Source organism: Bacillus rossius, chromosome 3 (genome assembly GCF_032445375.1).
Source record: "Bacillus rossius redtenbacheri isolate Brsri chromosome 3, Brsri_v3, whole genome shotgun sequence".
NCBI lineage: Eukaryota > Metazoa > Arthropoda > Insecta > Phasmatodea > Bacillidae > Bacillus > Bacillus rossius.
Window position 1 is genome coordinate 26286538 of NC_086332.1, and position 17393 is coordinate 26303930.

Sequence of the window (17393 nt, forward strand, 5' to 3'; positions counted from 1 at the left end):
GTTATAGAATTGCGTACGTAAGTCATAAAATATTTATATATATTTTTTTTATTTTTAAATTTAGTTTCAGAGCCCTGATGACTATAATACGTAATTAAATATTATAATCATTTTAACACTTACAGTTAAACTATGATAAACCGTCAGTTTTTTGTTATCCATCATTGTCCAAAAACGTGTTATCAACCGACATCTTTAAAATTGTCCATGTATATAGTATACCTTGTGAGTTTGTCATATACCAACATTCACTGTTGAGTTAAGTCATTTGTGCAATACAAATATCCTTTTTTGATGTTTAATGGGACTTCAGAATCAAAAAACATGAGCAATAAGAAGTGACGTTTTAAACATGCATCGTGTATTAAAAGTTTTTTTTTTGATACTATCTCACTAAATAGTAACAAAAAAAAGGCATAAACAATTTAAAACAAGGCATATTTGTCATTTAAAACTTGAAAATAAAATATTATTTGTATTCTTTTCATCACATGCACTACAAGTGGGGAAAAAATAAACGTCAACCATGGACTACACCACAAAAAACGGACACTCCATTGAGATGTCCATTAAAAAAGGTAATCGACTACGCTGATATGTATTAAATTTTGTTGATTGAATACAATAAATATATATGTATGTGTATGTATGTATTACTTTTAAAAATTTGTATTTTCATTTTCGTCCTAAGCTGGCTGTTGTCGCAGCCCTAGTCCGGTGGGTGACGGTTAATCAAAGTTGTACTGTATTCACCAAACAGTGAACGATGCAGCTTGCTGCTGGGGCCAGATGGCCGTGGCTCAGGCACAGCTGGCCGGTGGAGGCGGACTCTCCTGAGGTGCGTGGGCACAGACACTGGCTCCTCTGATAGAAAGTTTTTCCACGAAAAATTGCTTCCATGAGCTGATGTTCTCAAATACACATATCCAACACTCTCGTATAACTTTCGTACAGTGCGAGCAGCACAGCTGTTTCTAGCTACCCCGCCCCCCCCCCCCCCCCCTCCCCGCCTTTTCAATCACACCACCCTTTTACGATATTAACCATTCCTGAAAAACTATTGTTCAAAGAATTTTTTTTACAAATACTGTTTATGCTTTTATTTTTATTTACTGTGTGACTCCACGGACTCTCCTCTAACCTTTTGACAGATTCCAAAAAATGACCCACCATCCTTGTGTGTTGAACTGGATATGCCCTGGGCAAGAAGCATATGCAACCTACCAATCTTGCACAAGAACAACTTGTTAAGTTATAATTCTGTCTAGCAAACACTGCCTCTGTCTGCAGGACGTAGATATGCAAGTTGAAGGGAACCAGTGGCTTGTTGGACTTGCACTTACTTACCTCTGAAGTACATTCTAAAATAAATTTCAACTAAACACATTACTTAAAGTGTTGTATGCATTTTTATTTTAGTTGAAAGGAAATTAGATGCTCTTAAAATTTTTAATTCTTTTAATTTCAAAGCAATGTGCAATAGGAGCACTGATTTTCATGAAATGCCTGCTCCAGCAATTACTTTCCTGTACAGAACAAGGTTTATTTTAGCGTGACAATTTTGACTAGGCCTTGAAAGAGATACAGCTTGGGTTTTGTAAAACTTGCTTTTACGTAAACATCCTGCCTTAGACATTACATCTCCGAACTTTCACACTGCTGAAAAACCTAAGTGATGCAACAGTACCAAAAATTATCACTAGAAGCAGTTAGGTGTTTATTCTATTATAATTAGCTCAAGTGTACCCAGCATTGGCCACGCTAAACTCATCATGAACATGATATAAGAAACATCACTACTAAGTTTCAAGTCTGCAAGACATACACTTGAAAAAAAATAGAAATTTTGATTTTTAAGTCCCATTCATTGCACAATCGCAGTCAATCAAGTCTACGCATTAACAAAACCAAGACATCACTCTTCAGCCTCGTTTTGTGGGAAGGCGTGTGACAAGTTGTGACAGGTGCACCAAACGTTACTAATTCAAGGTAATAATAGCTAATATTGAATAACTTCAAAACTTAGCATCTATTTTGAAGAAATTAGAATCTATTTTTTGCTTGAATAGCCTTTTTAATTAAAATTTCTTAAAACTTTATATTTACTTTTTAAATGTTTGAAACTCAATATCTATATACACAAATACTAACAAATAACACACTACGTATTTCATTTTTGTACAAAAAGCTGTTTGTTCATGCCTTTCTAGATTAAAATCAGAAAAAATTCGAAATCTTATTTCACATACAATATTGGTACTGCAATATGCCAGCAAATATTAAGTCATCAGGTTTAATTGAAATGATACACATTTAGAACACAATTTTAAAAACTGCTTTTAAAATTGTGTAGCATTTTCTACATAATATTTTACAAATGAATGAAATTTTAAACAAATTTTGGAAGGAATTTTTTTTTTAATTAGCTGAAATATCTTTTATGTAGGAAATTATCAAAAAATATAATTTAAAGTGTAAATTAGCGGAAAAATAGCATTTATAGCAATATAATTTTTTGCTACCTCAACATATGCACATGGAGTGACTTAGGGGTGCCGTAAAGAAGGGAAAGAAAAGTTACAAGGAGAATTTATTGTAGATGACCACCTAAAAAGTTTAAATTGTTTTGTTTAATGTTTTTACCGCAAAAATATATACAAAAGTATGAAACACATTCTAAAATTTCAACTTATTAAAGCTGGCACATATAAACATTCTAAAAATTTGAATTTTATTACCAATGATATTTGAAGTCAACATAATTGCATTTTGCACAGTGGCACTTACACAACAGCATATACATCATTACTACATGATGCACACACTATCATCACATAAATTCTCTACATGCTAGTACTATGCTGGCTGAAACCTTGGTGCTAAGAATTACTATTTCCTTTTATATTTTTGTACTAAATGTTAATATACTTGTTCTGTACCTAAAGATTCTCACAACTAGATTCTTGAATGCATCAAATGAGCTGCACTAAGACTACACGCCTTTGAACTTTATTCTTTAGTAAAATTTAAATCATCCTAAGGTAGGTAGTATAAAAAAAATAACTAATTCAGGTAACAAACTCAAGCCATTTTATACTCTTCTCTATTAGGTTTTTACACATCACCTGTTATGCCTCTCTGGATATTTGAAAGACATTCCATTCGCATTGTGTGCATGTTCGAAATAACAACTCTTCAAAGTGTAGTGAGGCTGTTGCAAACACATTGACTAACTATCAACATTGAGTTTAAGTGTCATGTACAATGGGAATGTATACATACCCAGTTGAAGTGTATAAATGAGCCTCATATAACTAGACAAGAGTTAATTCAACATGTACATCTGAGAACCTGCAATATGAACTTTTCATGATAATTTGAAAAATAAGCTGAAAATAGGCAGTTTGCACCCACTGCAAAATTAAATCCATAAAAATCAAAATGTACTTCATTAAAATTTTATACTGACAACATGTTCTTAACAACATATTTTGTGCCCAAAACTTGACAGAATGGTCTGTTATTACATCACTATACTTTGGTGGCTAAGCGGTTATTTTTATGTGCAACAATATTAAAAGTGTATAAAAATAAATACATTATAAAATTTAAATTCTAAGCAACCAGTTCCCAAAAATGGTGATCACTCCATTATGCCTCCCATACACACCTTGAGTGTTGAAAAGGAAATGTAGGAGGCTGCATGCGAGGGCAAGGAAGCTTGGGGGAGAGGAGATAGAGGCGGAAATGAAGGCGCTTGGGAAGGAACTAGGGAGGAAATCGCGGGAAGCAAGGGATGCTTACATGGAACAGCTGATGGGGGAAGGGGGGACGGTAAATGGGGCGGAGCTCTACAGATACATAAGAAGAGTGAAGGGTGAGGAGGGAATAGGGGTTCTCAGAGGAGGAGGGGGGCAGGAATATACAGAGGACAGGGAAAAGGCAGACTTACTGCAGGAGCAATATCTGGCAGTATTTACAAAGGGGGAGGCATGGGAGGGTAAAGAGGACGACAGTTTAATGGGCAGGAAGGCCTTTGAGCTGCGACTGACAGATGTAATTAAGGTGATCAGGAGGTTGAAAGGGAGAAAGGCAGCTGGGCCAGATGGTATAGGGAATAGTCATTTGAAGTTGGGTGATAGGGAGATTGGGAAGTACCTGTTGGAGGTTTTCAAGCAGTCTCTGGAGGAGGGGAAACTACCAATGGAATGGAAGGAGGCAGTGGTAGTTCCCATCTACAAGGGGGGAAATGATAAGGCGGAGCCAGGAAGTTACAGGCCGGTCAGTTTGACGTCCTGTGTAGGAAAAGTGATGGAGAGGTTGGTAGGAAGGTACGTAAAGGGGGAAATGGAAGATCTGGGGTGGGTGGATAACAGGCAGCATGGATTCAGGATGGGGTTCTCATGCGAGACCCAGATGGCTGGGCTGTTGGAAGACCTGGTGGAAGCGGTGGACGGGGGGAAGCAGATAGATGCAATCTTTATAGATTTTGAAAAGGCGTTTGATAAGGTCCCCCATAGGAGGTTAATGGAAAAGGTTGAGTTGCTGGTGAGGGATGGAAGGGTGGTAAACTGGGTGGGTGATTTCCTGAGGAATAGAAGACAAAGAGTGAGAGTGGGTGAGGAAAGCTCCGAGGAGGGGGAAGTGACGTCGGGGGTGCCACAGGGGAGTGTGCTGGGGCCTCTGTTGTTCACAATTATGATAAACGATCTGGGGGAGGGCATGAAAGCCAGATGGAGGCTATTTGCAGATGACTGTGTAGTGTATGAGGTTGTGGGGGAAGGGGGATGTTTAACAGAGGACTTGATAAGGTTGGAGCAATGGACGGAGAAAAATGGAATGTCCTTGAATGTTGGTAAGACAAAAGTTGTCAGATTTACAAAGAGGAGGAAAGTCACACGAAATGTATATTACTGGAAGGGGCAGGAGATAAGAGAGGCAGCAGGATATAAGTACCTGGGGGTGACACTGAAAAATGACCTAGGATGGGCGGAGCACATAGAGGGGGTGGTCAGGAGGGGAAGGCAGGCGCTGGGGTTGCTTGGTAGGACCCTGCAGGGAGCTGGGAGGAGGACAAAGGAGAAGGCATACTCCACATTGGTCAGGCCAATGTTGGAGTATGCGGCGGCGGTCTGGGACCCCTACCTGGTGACTGAGGTGAAGGAGCTGGAAGGGGTGCAGCGCAGAGCGGCTAGGTGGGTGATGGGAATGTGGAGAAGGAGGGAGGGGCAGGATGGGAAACTGCATAGCCCAACGGAAATGATTAAGGAGTTGGGGTGGGAAACGTTACAGAGGAGAAGAAGAGTGGAAAGGTTGGTCAGGATGTTCAAGGTGCTGAAGGGGGAAGGGGGATGGGGGCAATTGGGAAGCAAAGTACATAGAGGGGAGTACAGAGGACGAAGAGACCACAGATGTAAGCTCCAGAGGGTGTGGAGGCGGACAGAGAGAGGGCGGAACACCTTCCTGGTGAGGACGGGGAGGGAGTGGAATGGGCTGGGGGAGGAAATGGTGGAGGTCAGGGATGGGAGGGAGCTGAGGAGAAAGCTGATGGAGGGGGGGGGGAGAGGGGAGTGAGTGGGAGTTCTTGCCACCGGGTGAAAGCCCAATTGCAGGTTAAGTAATAATAATAATATACATATTAGTATTATATTTAAACTGGATATAGCAAAGTGTAGTCAAAATTACATTGAACACATGATCCAGATTTAAAATATAATACATCCATACAAGAGTAATGGTGTGCATATCTCAGACAGTTTATTTAAAATTAATATTATTATGTATGTAAAACTACAATACCCTTGGCTTTCCTGATAACAACAAGAATCAGATTATTTTTTTTTAAAAAAACCAACATGTTTGTCACACTGGACCTAGAAGTGCCTGCTCCAGAAGCAATATGGCCCAGATTTTGGTTACAGGTAAAGAACATGATTAGGCCTACATAAAAAAAAAAAAAAACATATCTAACATTAAAAAAATACACAATATATACAATTTTTACACAACATATGATGTTCTCAAAAACTAAAATGAAAAACAAAACAGGCTTCACAGAAGAAAACCAAATTATAATTTGTTTATAAAGGTTATAAACACATTTACTACTAATGAGAAACTTTTGGCCATGTGACAAATAGTCCAGTGCCTTGTTGATTGTATTTGTAAAATAGGCCCTATCTATTTAATTATCTGTACTACTGACACATTTATTTTTAATAATGATGTAAACGGTTCAAAATTAACATAACATAACACAGTAATCAAAATTAGATGTTCTAGACAAAAAAGAGGCAAGGTCTGGTGTGCATGCAGTGTGTTTTTAGTTTCACTTAATACCAAATAAGCTCATAGAACAATTAAGTAATTGAATTAAAAAGTTATAATTACTTACAAGGTACACTTCAAGAACTTAAAAAATTTGCCACACGTGTACTTAAAATTTTATTGTTTAATAATCAAGCCAAAATAATCAGTGAAACATTAAATAATAATTTTCAAAAATTGTTTTTTGAGAAATCATTTAAATCAAATCACTTCTTTAAGCATTAATGATGCCCTTGAGTGATTGTCCTACACCTGAAAAAGGTTTAAATTCATCAGAACCATCTTCATTTTCCTTAGCAGGTGTTCGCCTGTTTCGCACAAATCGCAAAGACCCAATCTTATACTCATAGTTCGGAACAACCCTCCTCGTACCTCGCTTTGCCATATTGTTTTTGGGTGAATCTTCAGACTTCTTTTTCTTACCATCCAGTCTATATCCCTGACCCTTGAAAGGTACAAAACACTCTGGGTCGGACAGCTCTGAAGGATCTGGGTCCTCCTCCCCTCTTCTGGCAACAGGCACTGGTTCTTTGTACCCAACCGGCGCAGCAAACTCCACGTTCATATCACACTCGATGATGCTGACAGCAGGTCCTGGCTTTGTTTCCAGCACACATAACTCATACATTTTCTGGTTGTACTTAATAGCAATTACATCTCCAGTGGTCAGGCAAGCAAAATTACGCAGGTTATTCTCAAGCACCGCTTTTGGGTTTGTTATGTCCAAGAAGTCCTCGGACTGCGGCTGGAACCTGGAAAACGTGGCAACTGGCAGAGAGACACTCTCTATCTGAACAAAGTCACCCTCGTCTAACAAAAGGTTGTTCTTCATCATCCAGTACGGTAGGTACACCTTTCCCTCATCTGCCACGAACTCCAACACTCCACAATGGGTAACTCGGTTCGATTTCTTATTGGTAAGTTTGAATAACATAGGATAGACGATGTTTAGTCTCGTCAACTGATCCAGGGCTGATGGCGGCATGATGATTTTACCACCTCTCTCCACGTCGTGGCGCTCATTTCCCGGAAGCATTGACACCGAGTAACATTTGTAGTGTGTATTGAATGGTCTCGGAATATCGGGGAAAAAATTAAACCCAAACATATCTGTAGAACTATAAACACAACCTATTTGTGCAACAAGCACAAAAGATTACCATCAACAACAACTTTTAAAAGCTTATCAAACACAACTATTATGATGTACTTAAAATTATTTTCCGTGTTTTCTACTTAAAATAATTACACTTTTAAAAATTACAAACTCATTATATAGCAACATACAACAAACGAGCAACACTTAACACGAAAAAACAGCTGATACGACAAGTCAACCAACAATACAGAAGCTATCCAAGAGACAACCTCAAAATTAATAACAATTAAAAATTTGAAACAACGATAAATGAATTTTTCTGAGATATTCAATACAAATACAAAGTTTGTCAAGAAAAAATTATTTAATTCTCATACAATAATACGACTAATTACCGCTAACCACAAAATATTTACAAGTTTGTAAGGTAAACCATTCCCACACACTCTAAAATATACAATACGATTCTGAGCAAAAAAAATTAATACTCCATTGATTAATAATATTTTTTATTTATTTTGTATTTTTACTCCGTTGACCCCACATGGAATCAAGGCTCCGGGATATAGAACATGTCACATTATACATGTAGTTCCCTTTACATACAAATATTAATATTTACATGATGCAAGTTAAAAACAAAAGGAACATGTTACACAATTTAACTGTATAGTGATACTTGATACTTTATGCAAAACATGAAGCAGCTGTTATCACAAGTCCATTCAACAAATTAACAGTTCAATTTCTCTATTATCAATCAAATAAAGAATTCCTTCAGAGAGTAGGTAGGATATTCTATAAGTATTTGTTTTACTGTTTTTTTTTTTTGATTACTGGTAAACTATTTATGTTAGTTATTTTTTGTGATATTAAGTTGTAAAGTTTTACTCCCATGTAATTTAGTCAATTTTCAAATCGCCTAGTGTTATGTTCAAATATCCTCAATTTACTAGCATTTCTGGTGTTATATGTGTAAATATCTATGTTTTTTGACGTTACGTCTAATAAATTGATGAACGCCGGCTGCACGCACGAAAAAGTGTCCTGTAACGCACATTGTCTTTGTCTTAATAACACACCTGATTATTAATTCTTCATTCTTAATTTTAAATTATATACCCATCTTGAGAAAGGGTCTACATATATGGAATAGGGCTGGAACTTATACGAGCAGGCTGCCCTATTGGAATGACAGACATGTTCTCGCCTAACAACTATTTCTTAATTTTTAAAAAATAGTAAACCCACATTTACTCTGTTTCCCATAGATTAGTCATGTTTTGTAGAGTACGTTTTGTATCTCCTGCGTGAAAACGTCATATTTTGCTACAATTTGCAACCAGATCGGTCTAATTCAATTTATGTAGGTAATTAATACCACAGTGATTTGTTTACTAATTGTGCTTTTAAAATCATTTTTTGGTTTTTTATTTTTATCCTTTTTATATTAACATTTTACTGTTTTATTGACTTCATTTCTTCTTAATTATAAATCTTTTTGCCTTTTTATTGAAACGATAGTTACCCTTGTCCTTTTCTTCAATGTGTTGTACTTATTTCGTTTGTATTAATTTCTCTGCAAATTTTAACAATTTACCTTAGTTTTGACATTATAATATCTCACTGAATTACAGACATGTTAACGGAAGTAAAATAATATTTCATTATTTTATTTTAATTTAAAAAAAACTTTCATTTGAGTTGTATTCGCTTTGCCTGACATAATTTTTGTGGTTAAATAATATTTTTGTTTAAAACGTAAACTTAGCTTGCTACAACTTGTTTTGACCAAAGGTTAAAATGATCGAATTATAATTGGAATAGCTGATTTTTTATGCGTTGTGTGAGAGAGAAGATGCATGCTCGTTGGTTGTTTGTAGTTAATATATTTCCTCCATGGTTGTTGTACGTGCTGCGTTTTGCCCGGAGCTAGTGCAACGCGAATTGGTTGGTGACTGTTTTGTGGAACATAATGATATAATTATGAACGTGAAGGCCTGAAGATGTATCGTATGGAGGTATGAATTAAATTGGAACATTTTTTAGTACCTCAGTTTGGTAAAAGATGTCTGGAATCGCTAATGTTATTGACAAAACAGAAATTGATGTGGGATGTGGTAAACAAAATGACGTAAATAGTGTCGAGCGGCCATGTCCTGTGGTGCCATCTAGCGACGATTCGAAGAAGCTAAGCACAAATGAGAACGTAAAGGCGGTAGTTCAAAATGCCAGTGCTGTGCCAGTAGATCAGAGGCGTAAGAAAACAAGGCGCCGAAAGTCAAAACGTCGCAGAATCAAGCCCTATAATAAATTTTCGTGGCAAGAGCGAAGATTTCAGCAAGATAAAGATTCCAATAAAAGATACATTTCGAAACGAGGAAAGGTGTTTCTTCGGGGTTTACCAGTTGCACCATCTAATACAAACCAATTTTTAATGGAAGATCACGACGATGTTCAAAATCTTGACGTGCAACTTAAGGCTGTTACAACAAATGCCGACAGGTTGAGCAATTTGGAATTTAGGCGCCTTTCTCGAGCGCGCGATTCTAGTTTTAGTGTCGATTCCGACGAAGATTACTTTTATTCGTCACCAGAAGATGAGGGTGAGTTTCTGACAAAGGAGTTCAAAAATACGTACCAAGACTTGCACGTCGAGCGATTGAATAATATGTCCAAGACACAGTTGATCCAGGAATATCTACAACTTGAACAGAGGATAGATGTTTTGCAGTCCAGTCTTCACATTGGAAACCCAGTAAAAGAAGCAAATGAAGTCAGCATCGATGGTGATAAGTGTGATTCACTGTCTGATGAATCAATGAGTGAACAAGTGCGGAAATTTCAACAGGAAATGAATAAACTGTTAATTGAAAATGATCAGTTGCGTAGAGAGAATGAACGTTTGCGACACTCCATTGGTAAGACTACCTCCACCTCTTCCTCATCATCCTCCTCTTCAGTGGATTCTGAAAGTGACAGTACGACACCATTGTGTAGCTCGGCATCATCTTGCAATGAGGGTGACAACAGTGCAGTTCAGCAAGAAGAAACTGGTGATGGTGATGACGGGACTGCAGAACCTGCATCGTGACTTTTACAAAGTAAAGTTTAAATGTAATTTGCTCTGCATAAGACTTACTGCTGTGTTTAAGTGTGTAGCATATGCTTATAAAGATTTCTATCACAAAGAAAATATAAACATTTATTGGCACTGATGCAAGTTACTTGTTTAGGTTTTAAGAAGACTGTTACAGAATAGTGATATTTTAGCATTTTGTATTATGTGTAATTTATTTTAACAAAATAGTGAAATAATTGTTTTTGACCAATTTTTATTTTTCTCTGGTTTTAAGATTTGAGATATAATGGTAATGCAAATCTATTAATAAAGTACTTTTGAAATGTTGCTTAATGTGTGTAGGATTCATTTTAATTGCTATGTAGCTAGGCATTTGATGTTTTAAAAATTGATCTCCCTGAGATGTAGCCAAAAGCATTCACACTGTCACTTTTGATGTAGGTATATTGAAAGTGAGTTCTCCAGAGTGAATTGTTAACTCATTTGAATTTTGTACTACAGTGTTCTCGGTTTTGTCAGTTTTATTAAATGTGAAGTGTCAGAAGCTGATTCAAATAATTTTTTTTTAGATCTTATGTCTGCTACAGTTAATTAATACTGGTATATTCAGATTAGTCAGCATTAAAAAGTACACTTTTTCCCCACATGACTTGGCTGTAATCACTGCTCTTAATCCACAAGCATTTGTACTGCTGATAGGCTTCAAGAAACAATGTTTTACAGGTCTCACAAGTGGCTGAGAAACATTGGATAGTGAACGTAGCAATTCATTTGTTTACTATTGTTGCATCTCATATACTCTAGATAACTAACCAGTTTCAGAAACAAAGCTTTCATAAAAATTACAGTTTAGAAGAAATTACAATGAAAGGCAATTTACACTTATCACTTTGGATGAGTCTTTAAGATGGACATCCTAAGTGACAAGCTTGATTTGACAAAACTTTACACTTAGTGTAATTTCAAATTCTTCACAAGTGCTTATTTAAAATGCTAAAATTTTAAGCTAACTTCACCTCAGTTAGTTTATGGTGGTGTACAATATAGTACAGATCACGGACTTTCACGGCAATTGTCTGGAGTTGCTTGGCTTCCGGGTTGGAGCTGCTTCGAAGGCGAAGATATCACCGACGTTGCAGTCACCATCTCCAGGGAGCAGGTAAAACTGCACTGTCGTCGGTGATATCTTTGCCTTCGACGCGAATACAACCGAGAAGCCAAGCAACTTGGTATACAATATGTTTGTGCAAGTCTACCATAAAAAAAAAATTCTCTCCATAAATGCTTGTAACTGAAACATTTCCTTGGCATGCAATGGCAGCAAATCAGAAAATATTTTCTGTGGAAAAATGTATTTTTAATACTAGTTGGGTACGGAAATTTTTATGCCTTATTTAAATGGATTACAATTAACAGCATCATTAAATGAGATGTCTTTGTTAACTAATGAGGCATTGTTGCAGTATGAATATTGCTTTGTCCTTACTAGCAATACAAAAAATAATTTGTTGCAATAGTAGCTGATGTACCTAACAATTTAGTATCTTTTGATTGAATCATGTACACAAGTTATAATGCTCTTGGTGATGTGTTTGGTGTGTGCTGAAAGGACAAGGGACATAATTTCTAAGAATGGCTGGAGCCCTCGAAGGGGCAGGCAAAGTTGTCACGCTCATATGGCAAAAGTAGATTTGTTCCCACAGTTAAATAATTGGTGGTTGTGAATCAAATAGTTTTTGTTAGTTCATGAACATTGGTTCAAATAAACATTACACGAAACTAATGGCATATGTGGCAATAGTAGATTTGTGAGCAGTGTGTGTGCACCTCTTGGTTCATCCTGTTAATGGTGCCATCGCTAGGAGGCAGATCATTGATCTAAGGCCGTGGACAGTGTTCTGCTGTCCCTCACGGGGCATCATGGAGAGATAACGCAATGGTGAGGAAGCCAGCAATGTCTGCCACACCTTGCACACTGCTGCCAGGTATCAACCCTGGATTGTCGTGGCAGGAGGTGAGTGGTTGACCATGACACTACTGAGGCCATTGTTTATTCTGTTTTTATCGTAGCTAGTCGATGATCCTTTAGGCATTCACATTTGTTCAAAGGTTGCTGTACAACATGGGTTGTATAATCCCTTTTATACTTCACTCATTGTGTAGTTTGTTTGGTGTTCTAAGCACCTCACATATTTCATGAATTCAATACTGCTGCTTATTCAAAGTATTTAATTTATTTCCTGGATTATGAAATTATTAGTATACGTATGATCTTCATGGATAGTGTTAAACAGCTCACTAATCTGATGTTTTGTAGATGTAGAGATATTTCATATTATCGGGAATCAATGGTGAAAACAAAAGCCTTCATTAACTCTTAGATTTTAATAATCAATTTTCATTTACTCTTGCTTTGATTTATGTTTTAAATCTGGACTGTCAGGTTTTACAAGAGTAGGGCTAGAACTATGTGGAAATAATATTCATTTTTTCCCCCTTCATTTCAAGTGTGGAACATGATCTATAGACACACTATTCATCATGTGCATTACGGCTCCAATCTTCTCTCCCAAAACTGAACACACAACATTGAAATTTGACAGAATTGTAAACATATGGTGGACATATATTATAATTTAGACTAAAATTAAAACCACCGTTAAACTTATTTTAAAACATTTTTATTTATATATTAATCATTTAATGAACACATATGCCACAGTTCAATAATTAAATAACTTGGTATTATGACCATTCTAGAAAGCCATTACAAGCCACATTTAGCGTGTTGACCAAAGTGCTAAGCATTGTGATGTGAAGTGACAAGTTTAAGCCTCACAGAGCTTTGAATGGATTCAACATTGATAGATAATGAGAGGTGGTGAGTTTAAAATGGAGCACTGAATAATGGATGGATAGGGTAAATAGGAGTACCCCAAGAAAATCTATGAACCATGGCAACGTCTGCTACGATTCCCACTTGCAAAATGTCCTGGTTCGACCCCGCTGGGAGCAACTGATCTGACCACTCAACCACCGCGGCACCCAGAACTTCAACAAGCACGACGTACGTCAAGAGCATTGCACAACTGTCGATGCTGGATTCATCACAAGTAGCAAGTTTACAGGAACCACACAAGCAGGCGGGGTTAGTTTCAAATGTATGTAATTTAATAGCTCGCATAGATCTGAAAGTAGTTTGGTTATTGTCAATTTTTTTTGTATACTTTGGATAAATCTTTCACTAACACTCGTGGCTTGTGCAGTTGCTTTTAATAATGTTGCAAGTAAACATTAGTTTTCTCTACTGATAGGTCAAAATCAAACTTTATCAAATCAGAATACTGAATCCCAAAGAGTACCGTATTTACTCGCTTAAAGCCCCCCCCCCCCCTTCCCCCCCAAATTTTCGACCCCAATTCGACGCGAATTTGGAGGAGGAAAAAATAGATTTTTCTTTTTTTCAGGTATGAAAAACTAACATTTTATAAAAGCAAAATGAAATACCGCCACAACTTATTTAAACTCCAGTTAAATTTTGATTAAATGAAACAGCTGGCGGAACGACTGGCAAGTCGTACGTCTTTGTTCTAATGAGGGAGGGTGGGGGAGGCAGCGCTGCGGCAGGGGGGGAGAGAGGCAGAGGCGTGGATTAACCTCCCTCCTGCCAGATAGCCAGCCAACCAGACAAAGGAATGTTAGAAATACCAGCAGCACTTGCTGACTACGTAGGTACATGCTCCACCCACTTCCCTTCCTCTTTCACTTCCCCTCTTCTCCTCCGACAACACTGCACATCAACACAAGCGCGCGAGTCCAGCTTTCTTTATCTTTATGTCGTTTGAGATACGACTAACTGCGTACGTCTGTCACGCCTCACGACAGTCCTACTGAGAGCGGACAAACTATAATACCAGTCTCTGTATCACTGCCGCTTACAAAATCACCTCCCGCCGCTCACAATACATGGCTTGCTGTTTGATGCATGCCAAGCTGCCCTGGCCTCAGATAAACCCAGAAAAACACATTTTTAAATTTTTTCTCAAAAATGTTTACAAAACAAGGAGCGGGCGGGGCCTTTACGCGAGCAAATACGGTACCTCGAATATACTCCTTGAATCCAAATCTAGGTGAAAAAAAAATTAATATACAAGAAATTAATAATATTAATTATGGTGTTGAATCATTCAAGTCTACTAAAAAATTGATGCTTTACGAACTATGTTTCCAGAATCAATACATATCATAATATTATTACAGAGTAGGAATGAAGAAAAAAATTAACCTATTTAACTCCAGAGGTATTTCTACTAATGTTTTCCTTCAAATCTTTTTTCTCAAATATCAAATCCTTCGAATACTAAGGATTTGATTGGTCCATTCCTAGTTTTTTTCACTCCATCTGTACAGCACTGTAAACCTTAACTGCTACCATCATCTCCATGATAGACTGTCAACCGAGTTATCATCTTCAACTGCTTCCAGCCTGTGCTCTGTTCAGCAAAGTAAAATTCCTCTATCTTCCTCTGTTCCTCCACCATTCCACATCCTTCACTTTACTCCAATCTTCTCCTCACTCCCAACTGAGTGAACGTAAAGAATGTTTTTACAAAGGCATTTTAGTTGCGCAAGCAGATGCCTCCCCTATCGGAGCCTGTAGCCCACCGCCCAGAGGTTTTGCGCAGACAGTACTTGGTTATTATGGTGCAAAAATAATGTTATTACAGCTCCACTCTGAACTCTTTAAGCAAAGTATAGTTTCCAGGCTACTTATTTCGTTGGCTACACTACAGCAAAGTTTAAAGTACTTAACTGAAAAGGTTGCTGCCTTGAACAATGTAAATTAATAACTTAGGGTGGCTGATAGTGATGAATGATTTACATAAACTGTTTCAGGCTGTCAAAACAGTACATACATTTTTTTCTTTTGCAGTTTAAATTTGACAATTTTTTTTTCCAAAGCTTTGAGTACCATTCCTGCAAGTCATGTATAACATTTTAAAATGACACACATTGTATCTGAAATAAAAAAAAAAAAATCCACTGTAGTGCTGTTGTGACAGAATTGAAATATTTTACTCATACTTAACAGCATAAACAAGCTATGACTGGTATGTGGTAGGTAAGTTTAATATATTTTATATATGTAATAACTAGGGCCTGGAAAATTTCGGTGTTTTCAGTATGCAAAAAGCGGTACTTTCAAATTAGAAAAGCGGTGGTTTAAAGTCGGTATTTTCGTTATGCAATGAAAATTTTACCGGTATTTTAAATTTTGACAAAATTGTGCAGTTATTGAATATAATAGTTTACATATTTAATAAACAATCCATGTATACTAGGAATAGACTAATATGCATAATAACAGCCAATTAAATCCAAAACAGTTACACAAAACAGACACATTGCTATAGATGTTTGCAACTACAAATTTTCTTTTTTTTTCGGCTGCCGATGCCACATGCTTAGCCGAATTTAGGTGTTTGTCAATGGAATTTTTTGGGTTAAATGATACTTTAACCTTACGTGAGTATAAGTGATCTGCAAATACGTAGAATCCCGCTGATGCAACCCCTCACGGTTCCCGGAAAAACGGACTTATAAACGGGATGGCCGCAATAGAGAATTCGGACCAATGCCCCCCCCCCCCCCCCCCCCCCCCAAAAAAATATCTAAATACATAAAAAATCGCCTTTGTTCGCATAGATTTCATATTCAAATAGTTTATGAAGTAAAAAAGACAACTTTTTAAAATTCATTTTACACCTCGGACTCGCATACCCTGAACAATGGGTTCCGATAAATACTCGCGCTAAGTGAATTCGCGTCACGCGAGTTCGGCTATGCTAGCCGGCTGGTGGTTATTTTTGTTAAAAACGTGGCGAAGGAACTTGTGTGGATCAGGTAGAAAACATTCGGCTATAAACGAAAGATATAAGAACAATGCTATCCTGAAATGCTGTGACATGTTTTTGGAGTAGATAATCACAGCAACAGACGGACAGGATGCGCTCGCGCCCTTGCCGTCAGCGATGTTTATTTTGACAGCTCAAGCAATTATCTTGTCCACGTCCCTTCACAGCGTAAAAAAAATGATAAAAACACGTTGGAATGCAGATGGAAAAGTAACTATGCAGTAAAATAAATATATTTACGGCCCTGTTAAATTTTTCTATTCAATAAAATTCGAGGTATTAGTGATTTTTCAGCAGAAACTGCTGTGTGACTAATAAACAAATTGTTTCATAATAACTTAAAATTATAAAGTATTTATTAACGGCGAAGGACAGTTGTATAAGCCCATAAAAATATTTATTTTACCGAGAATGGACTATACAACCTGGCTTTTGGCGCACGCGGTGTGGGTGGGGAGGAGGATGCTGACAGTTTCTCACGCAGAAGGTTGAAATAAGGAAGGAAATGTGTTGAAATGTTAGATGGAAAAGGGGAAGGGGGGTGTTTTTACATGGTTTGTGGCTCTGGGAGGGATGAGCCTTGAAGAATTAGCAGGGGATGGGAGAGGTAAGCGTCGCGTCGCGTCACGTCACGTATGACGTCAAGCCGCCGCTACTGCAAGCCTGGCCGGACGAGTTTCTTACGCTCTCTCAGAAGCTACCTCAGCGGCTTTTCGTGCGGGCGGGTAAGATAACATCTAACATGACAGCTGAGACGGCTTTTCGTGCGTGCGGGTAAGATAACATCTAACATGACAGCTGAGACGGCTTTTCGTGCGATAGTGGACGCGCCGAGCTCGGCTAGACACTGCCGCGTGGACAGTGTAGATGGGTGGTATCTATTTTTAGCCGTCTTTTGTATGCCTGCCTGCTTACAGTACAGCTCTCGCCAAGATAAACGTGAACACATAGCGCCCAACAAAGTGTAACA

General features: G+C 37.6%; 2 protein-coding genes across 2 annotated transcripts; one reads left to right on the forward strand and one right to left on the reverse strand.

Moving 5' to 3' along the window:
• Window positions 1-5740: 5740 nt before the first annotated feature.
• On the reverse strand, window positions 5741-7538 carry LOC134530405 (ubiquitin recognition factor in ER-associated degradation protein 1). The gene has a single exon (XM_063365201.1). The coding sequence runs from the start codon at window positions 7433-7435 to the stop codon at window positions 6542-6544; it is 894 nt and encodes a 297-aa protein (XP_063221271.1). The 5' UTR covers window positions 7436-7538; the 3' UTR covers window positions 5741-6541.
• Window positions 7539-9368: 1830 nt separating this feature from the next.
• Window positions 9369-10841, forward strand: LOC134530406 (protein HEXIM1-like). Its single transcript, XM_063365202.1, has one exon. It carries the CDS (start codon window positions 9495-9497, stop codon window positions 10518-10520), a length of 1026 nt encoding a protein of 341 aa, XP_063221272.1. The 5' UTR covers window positions 9369-9494; the 3' UTR covers window positions 10521-10841.
• Window positions 10842-17393: the final 6552 nt, after the last annotated feature.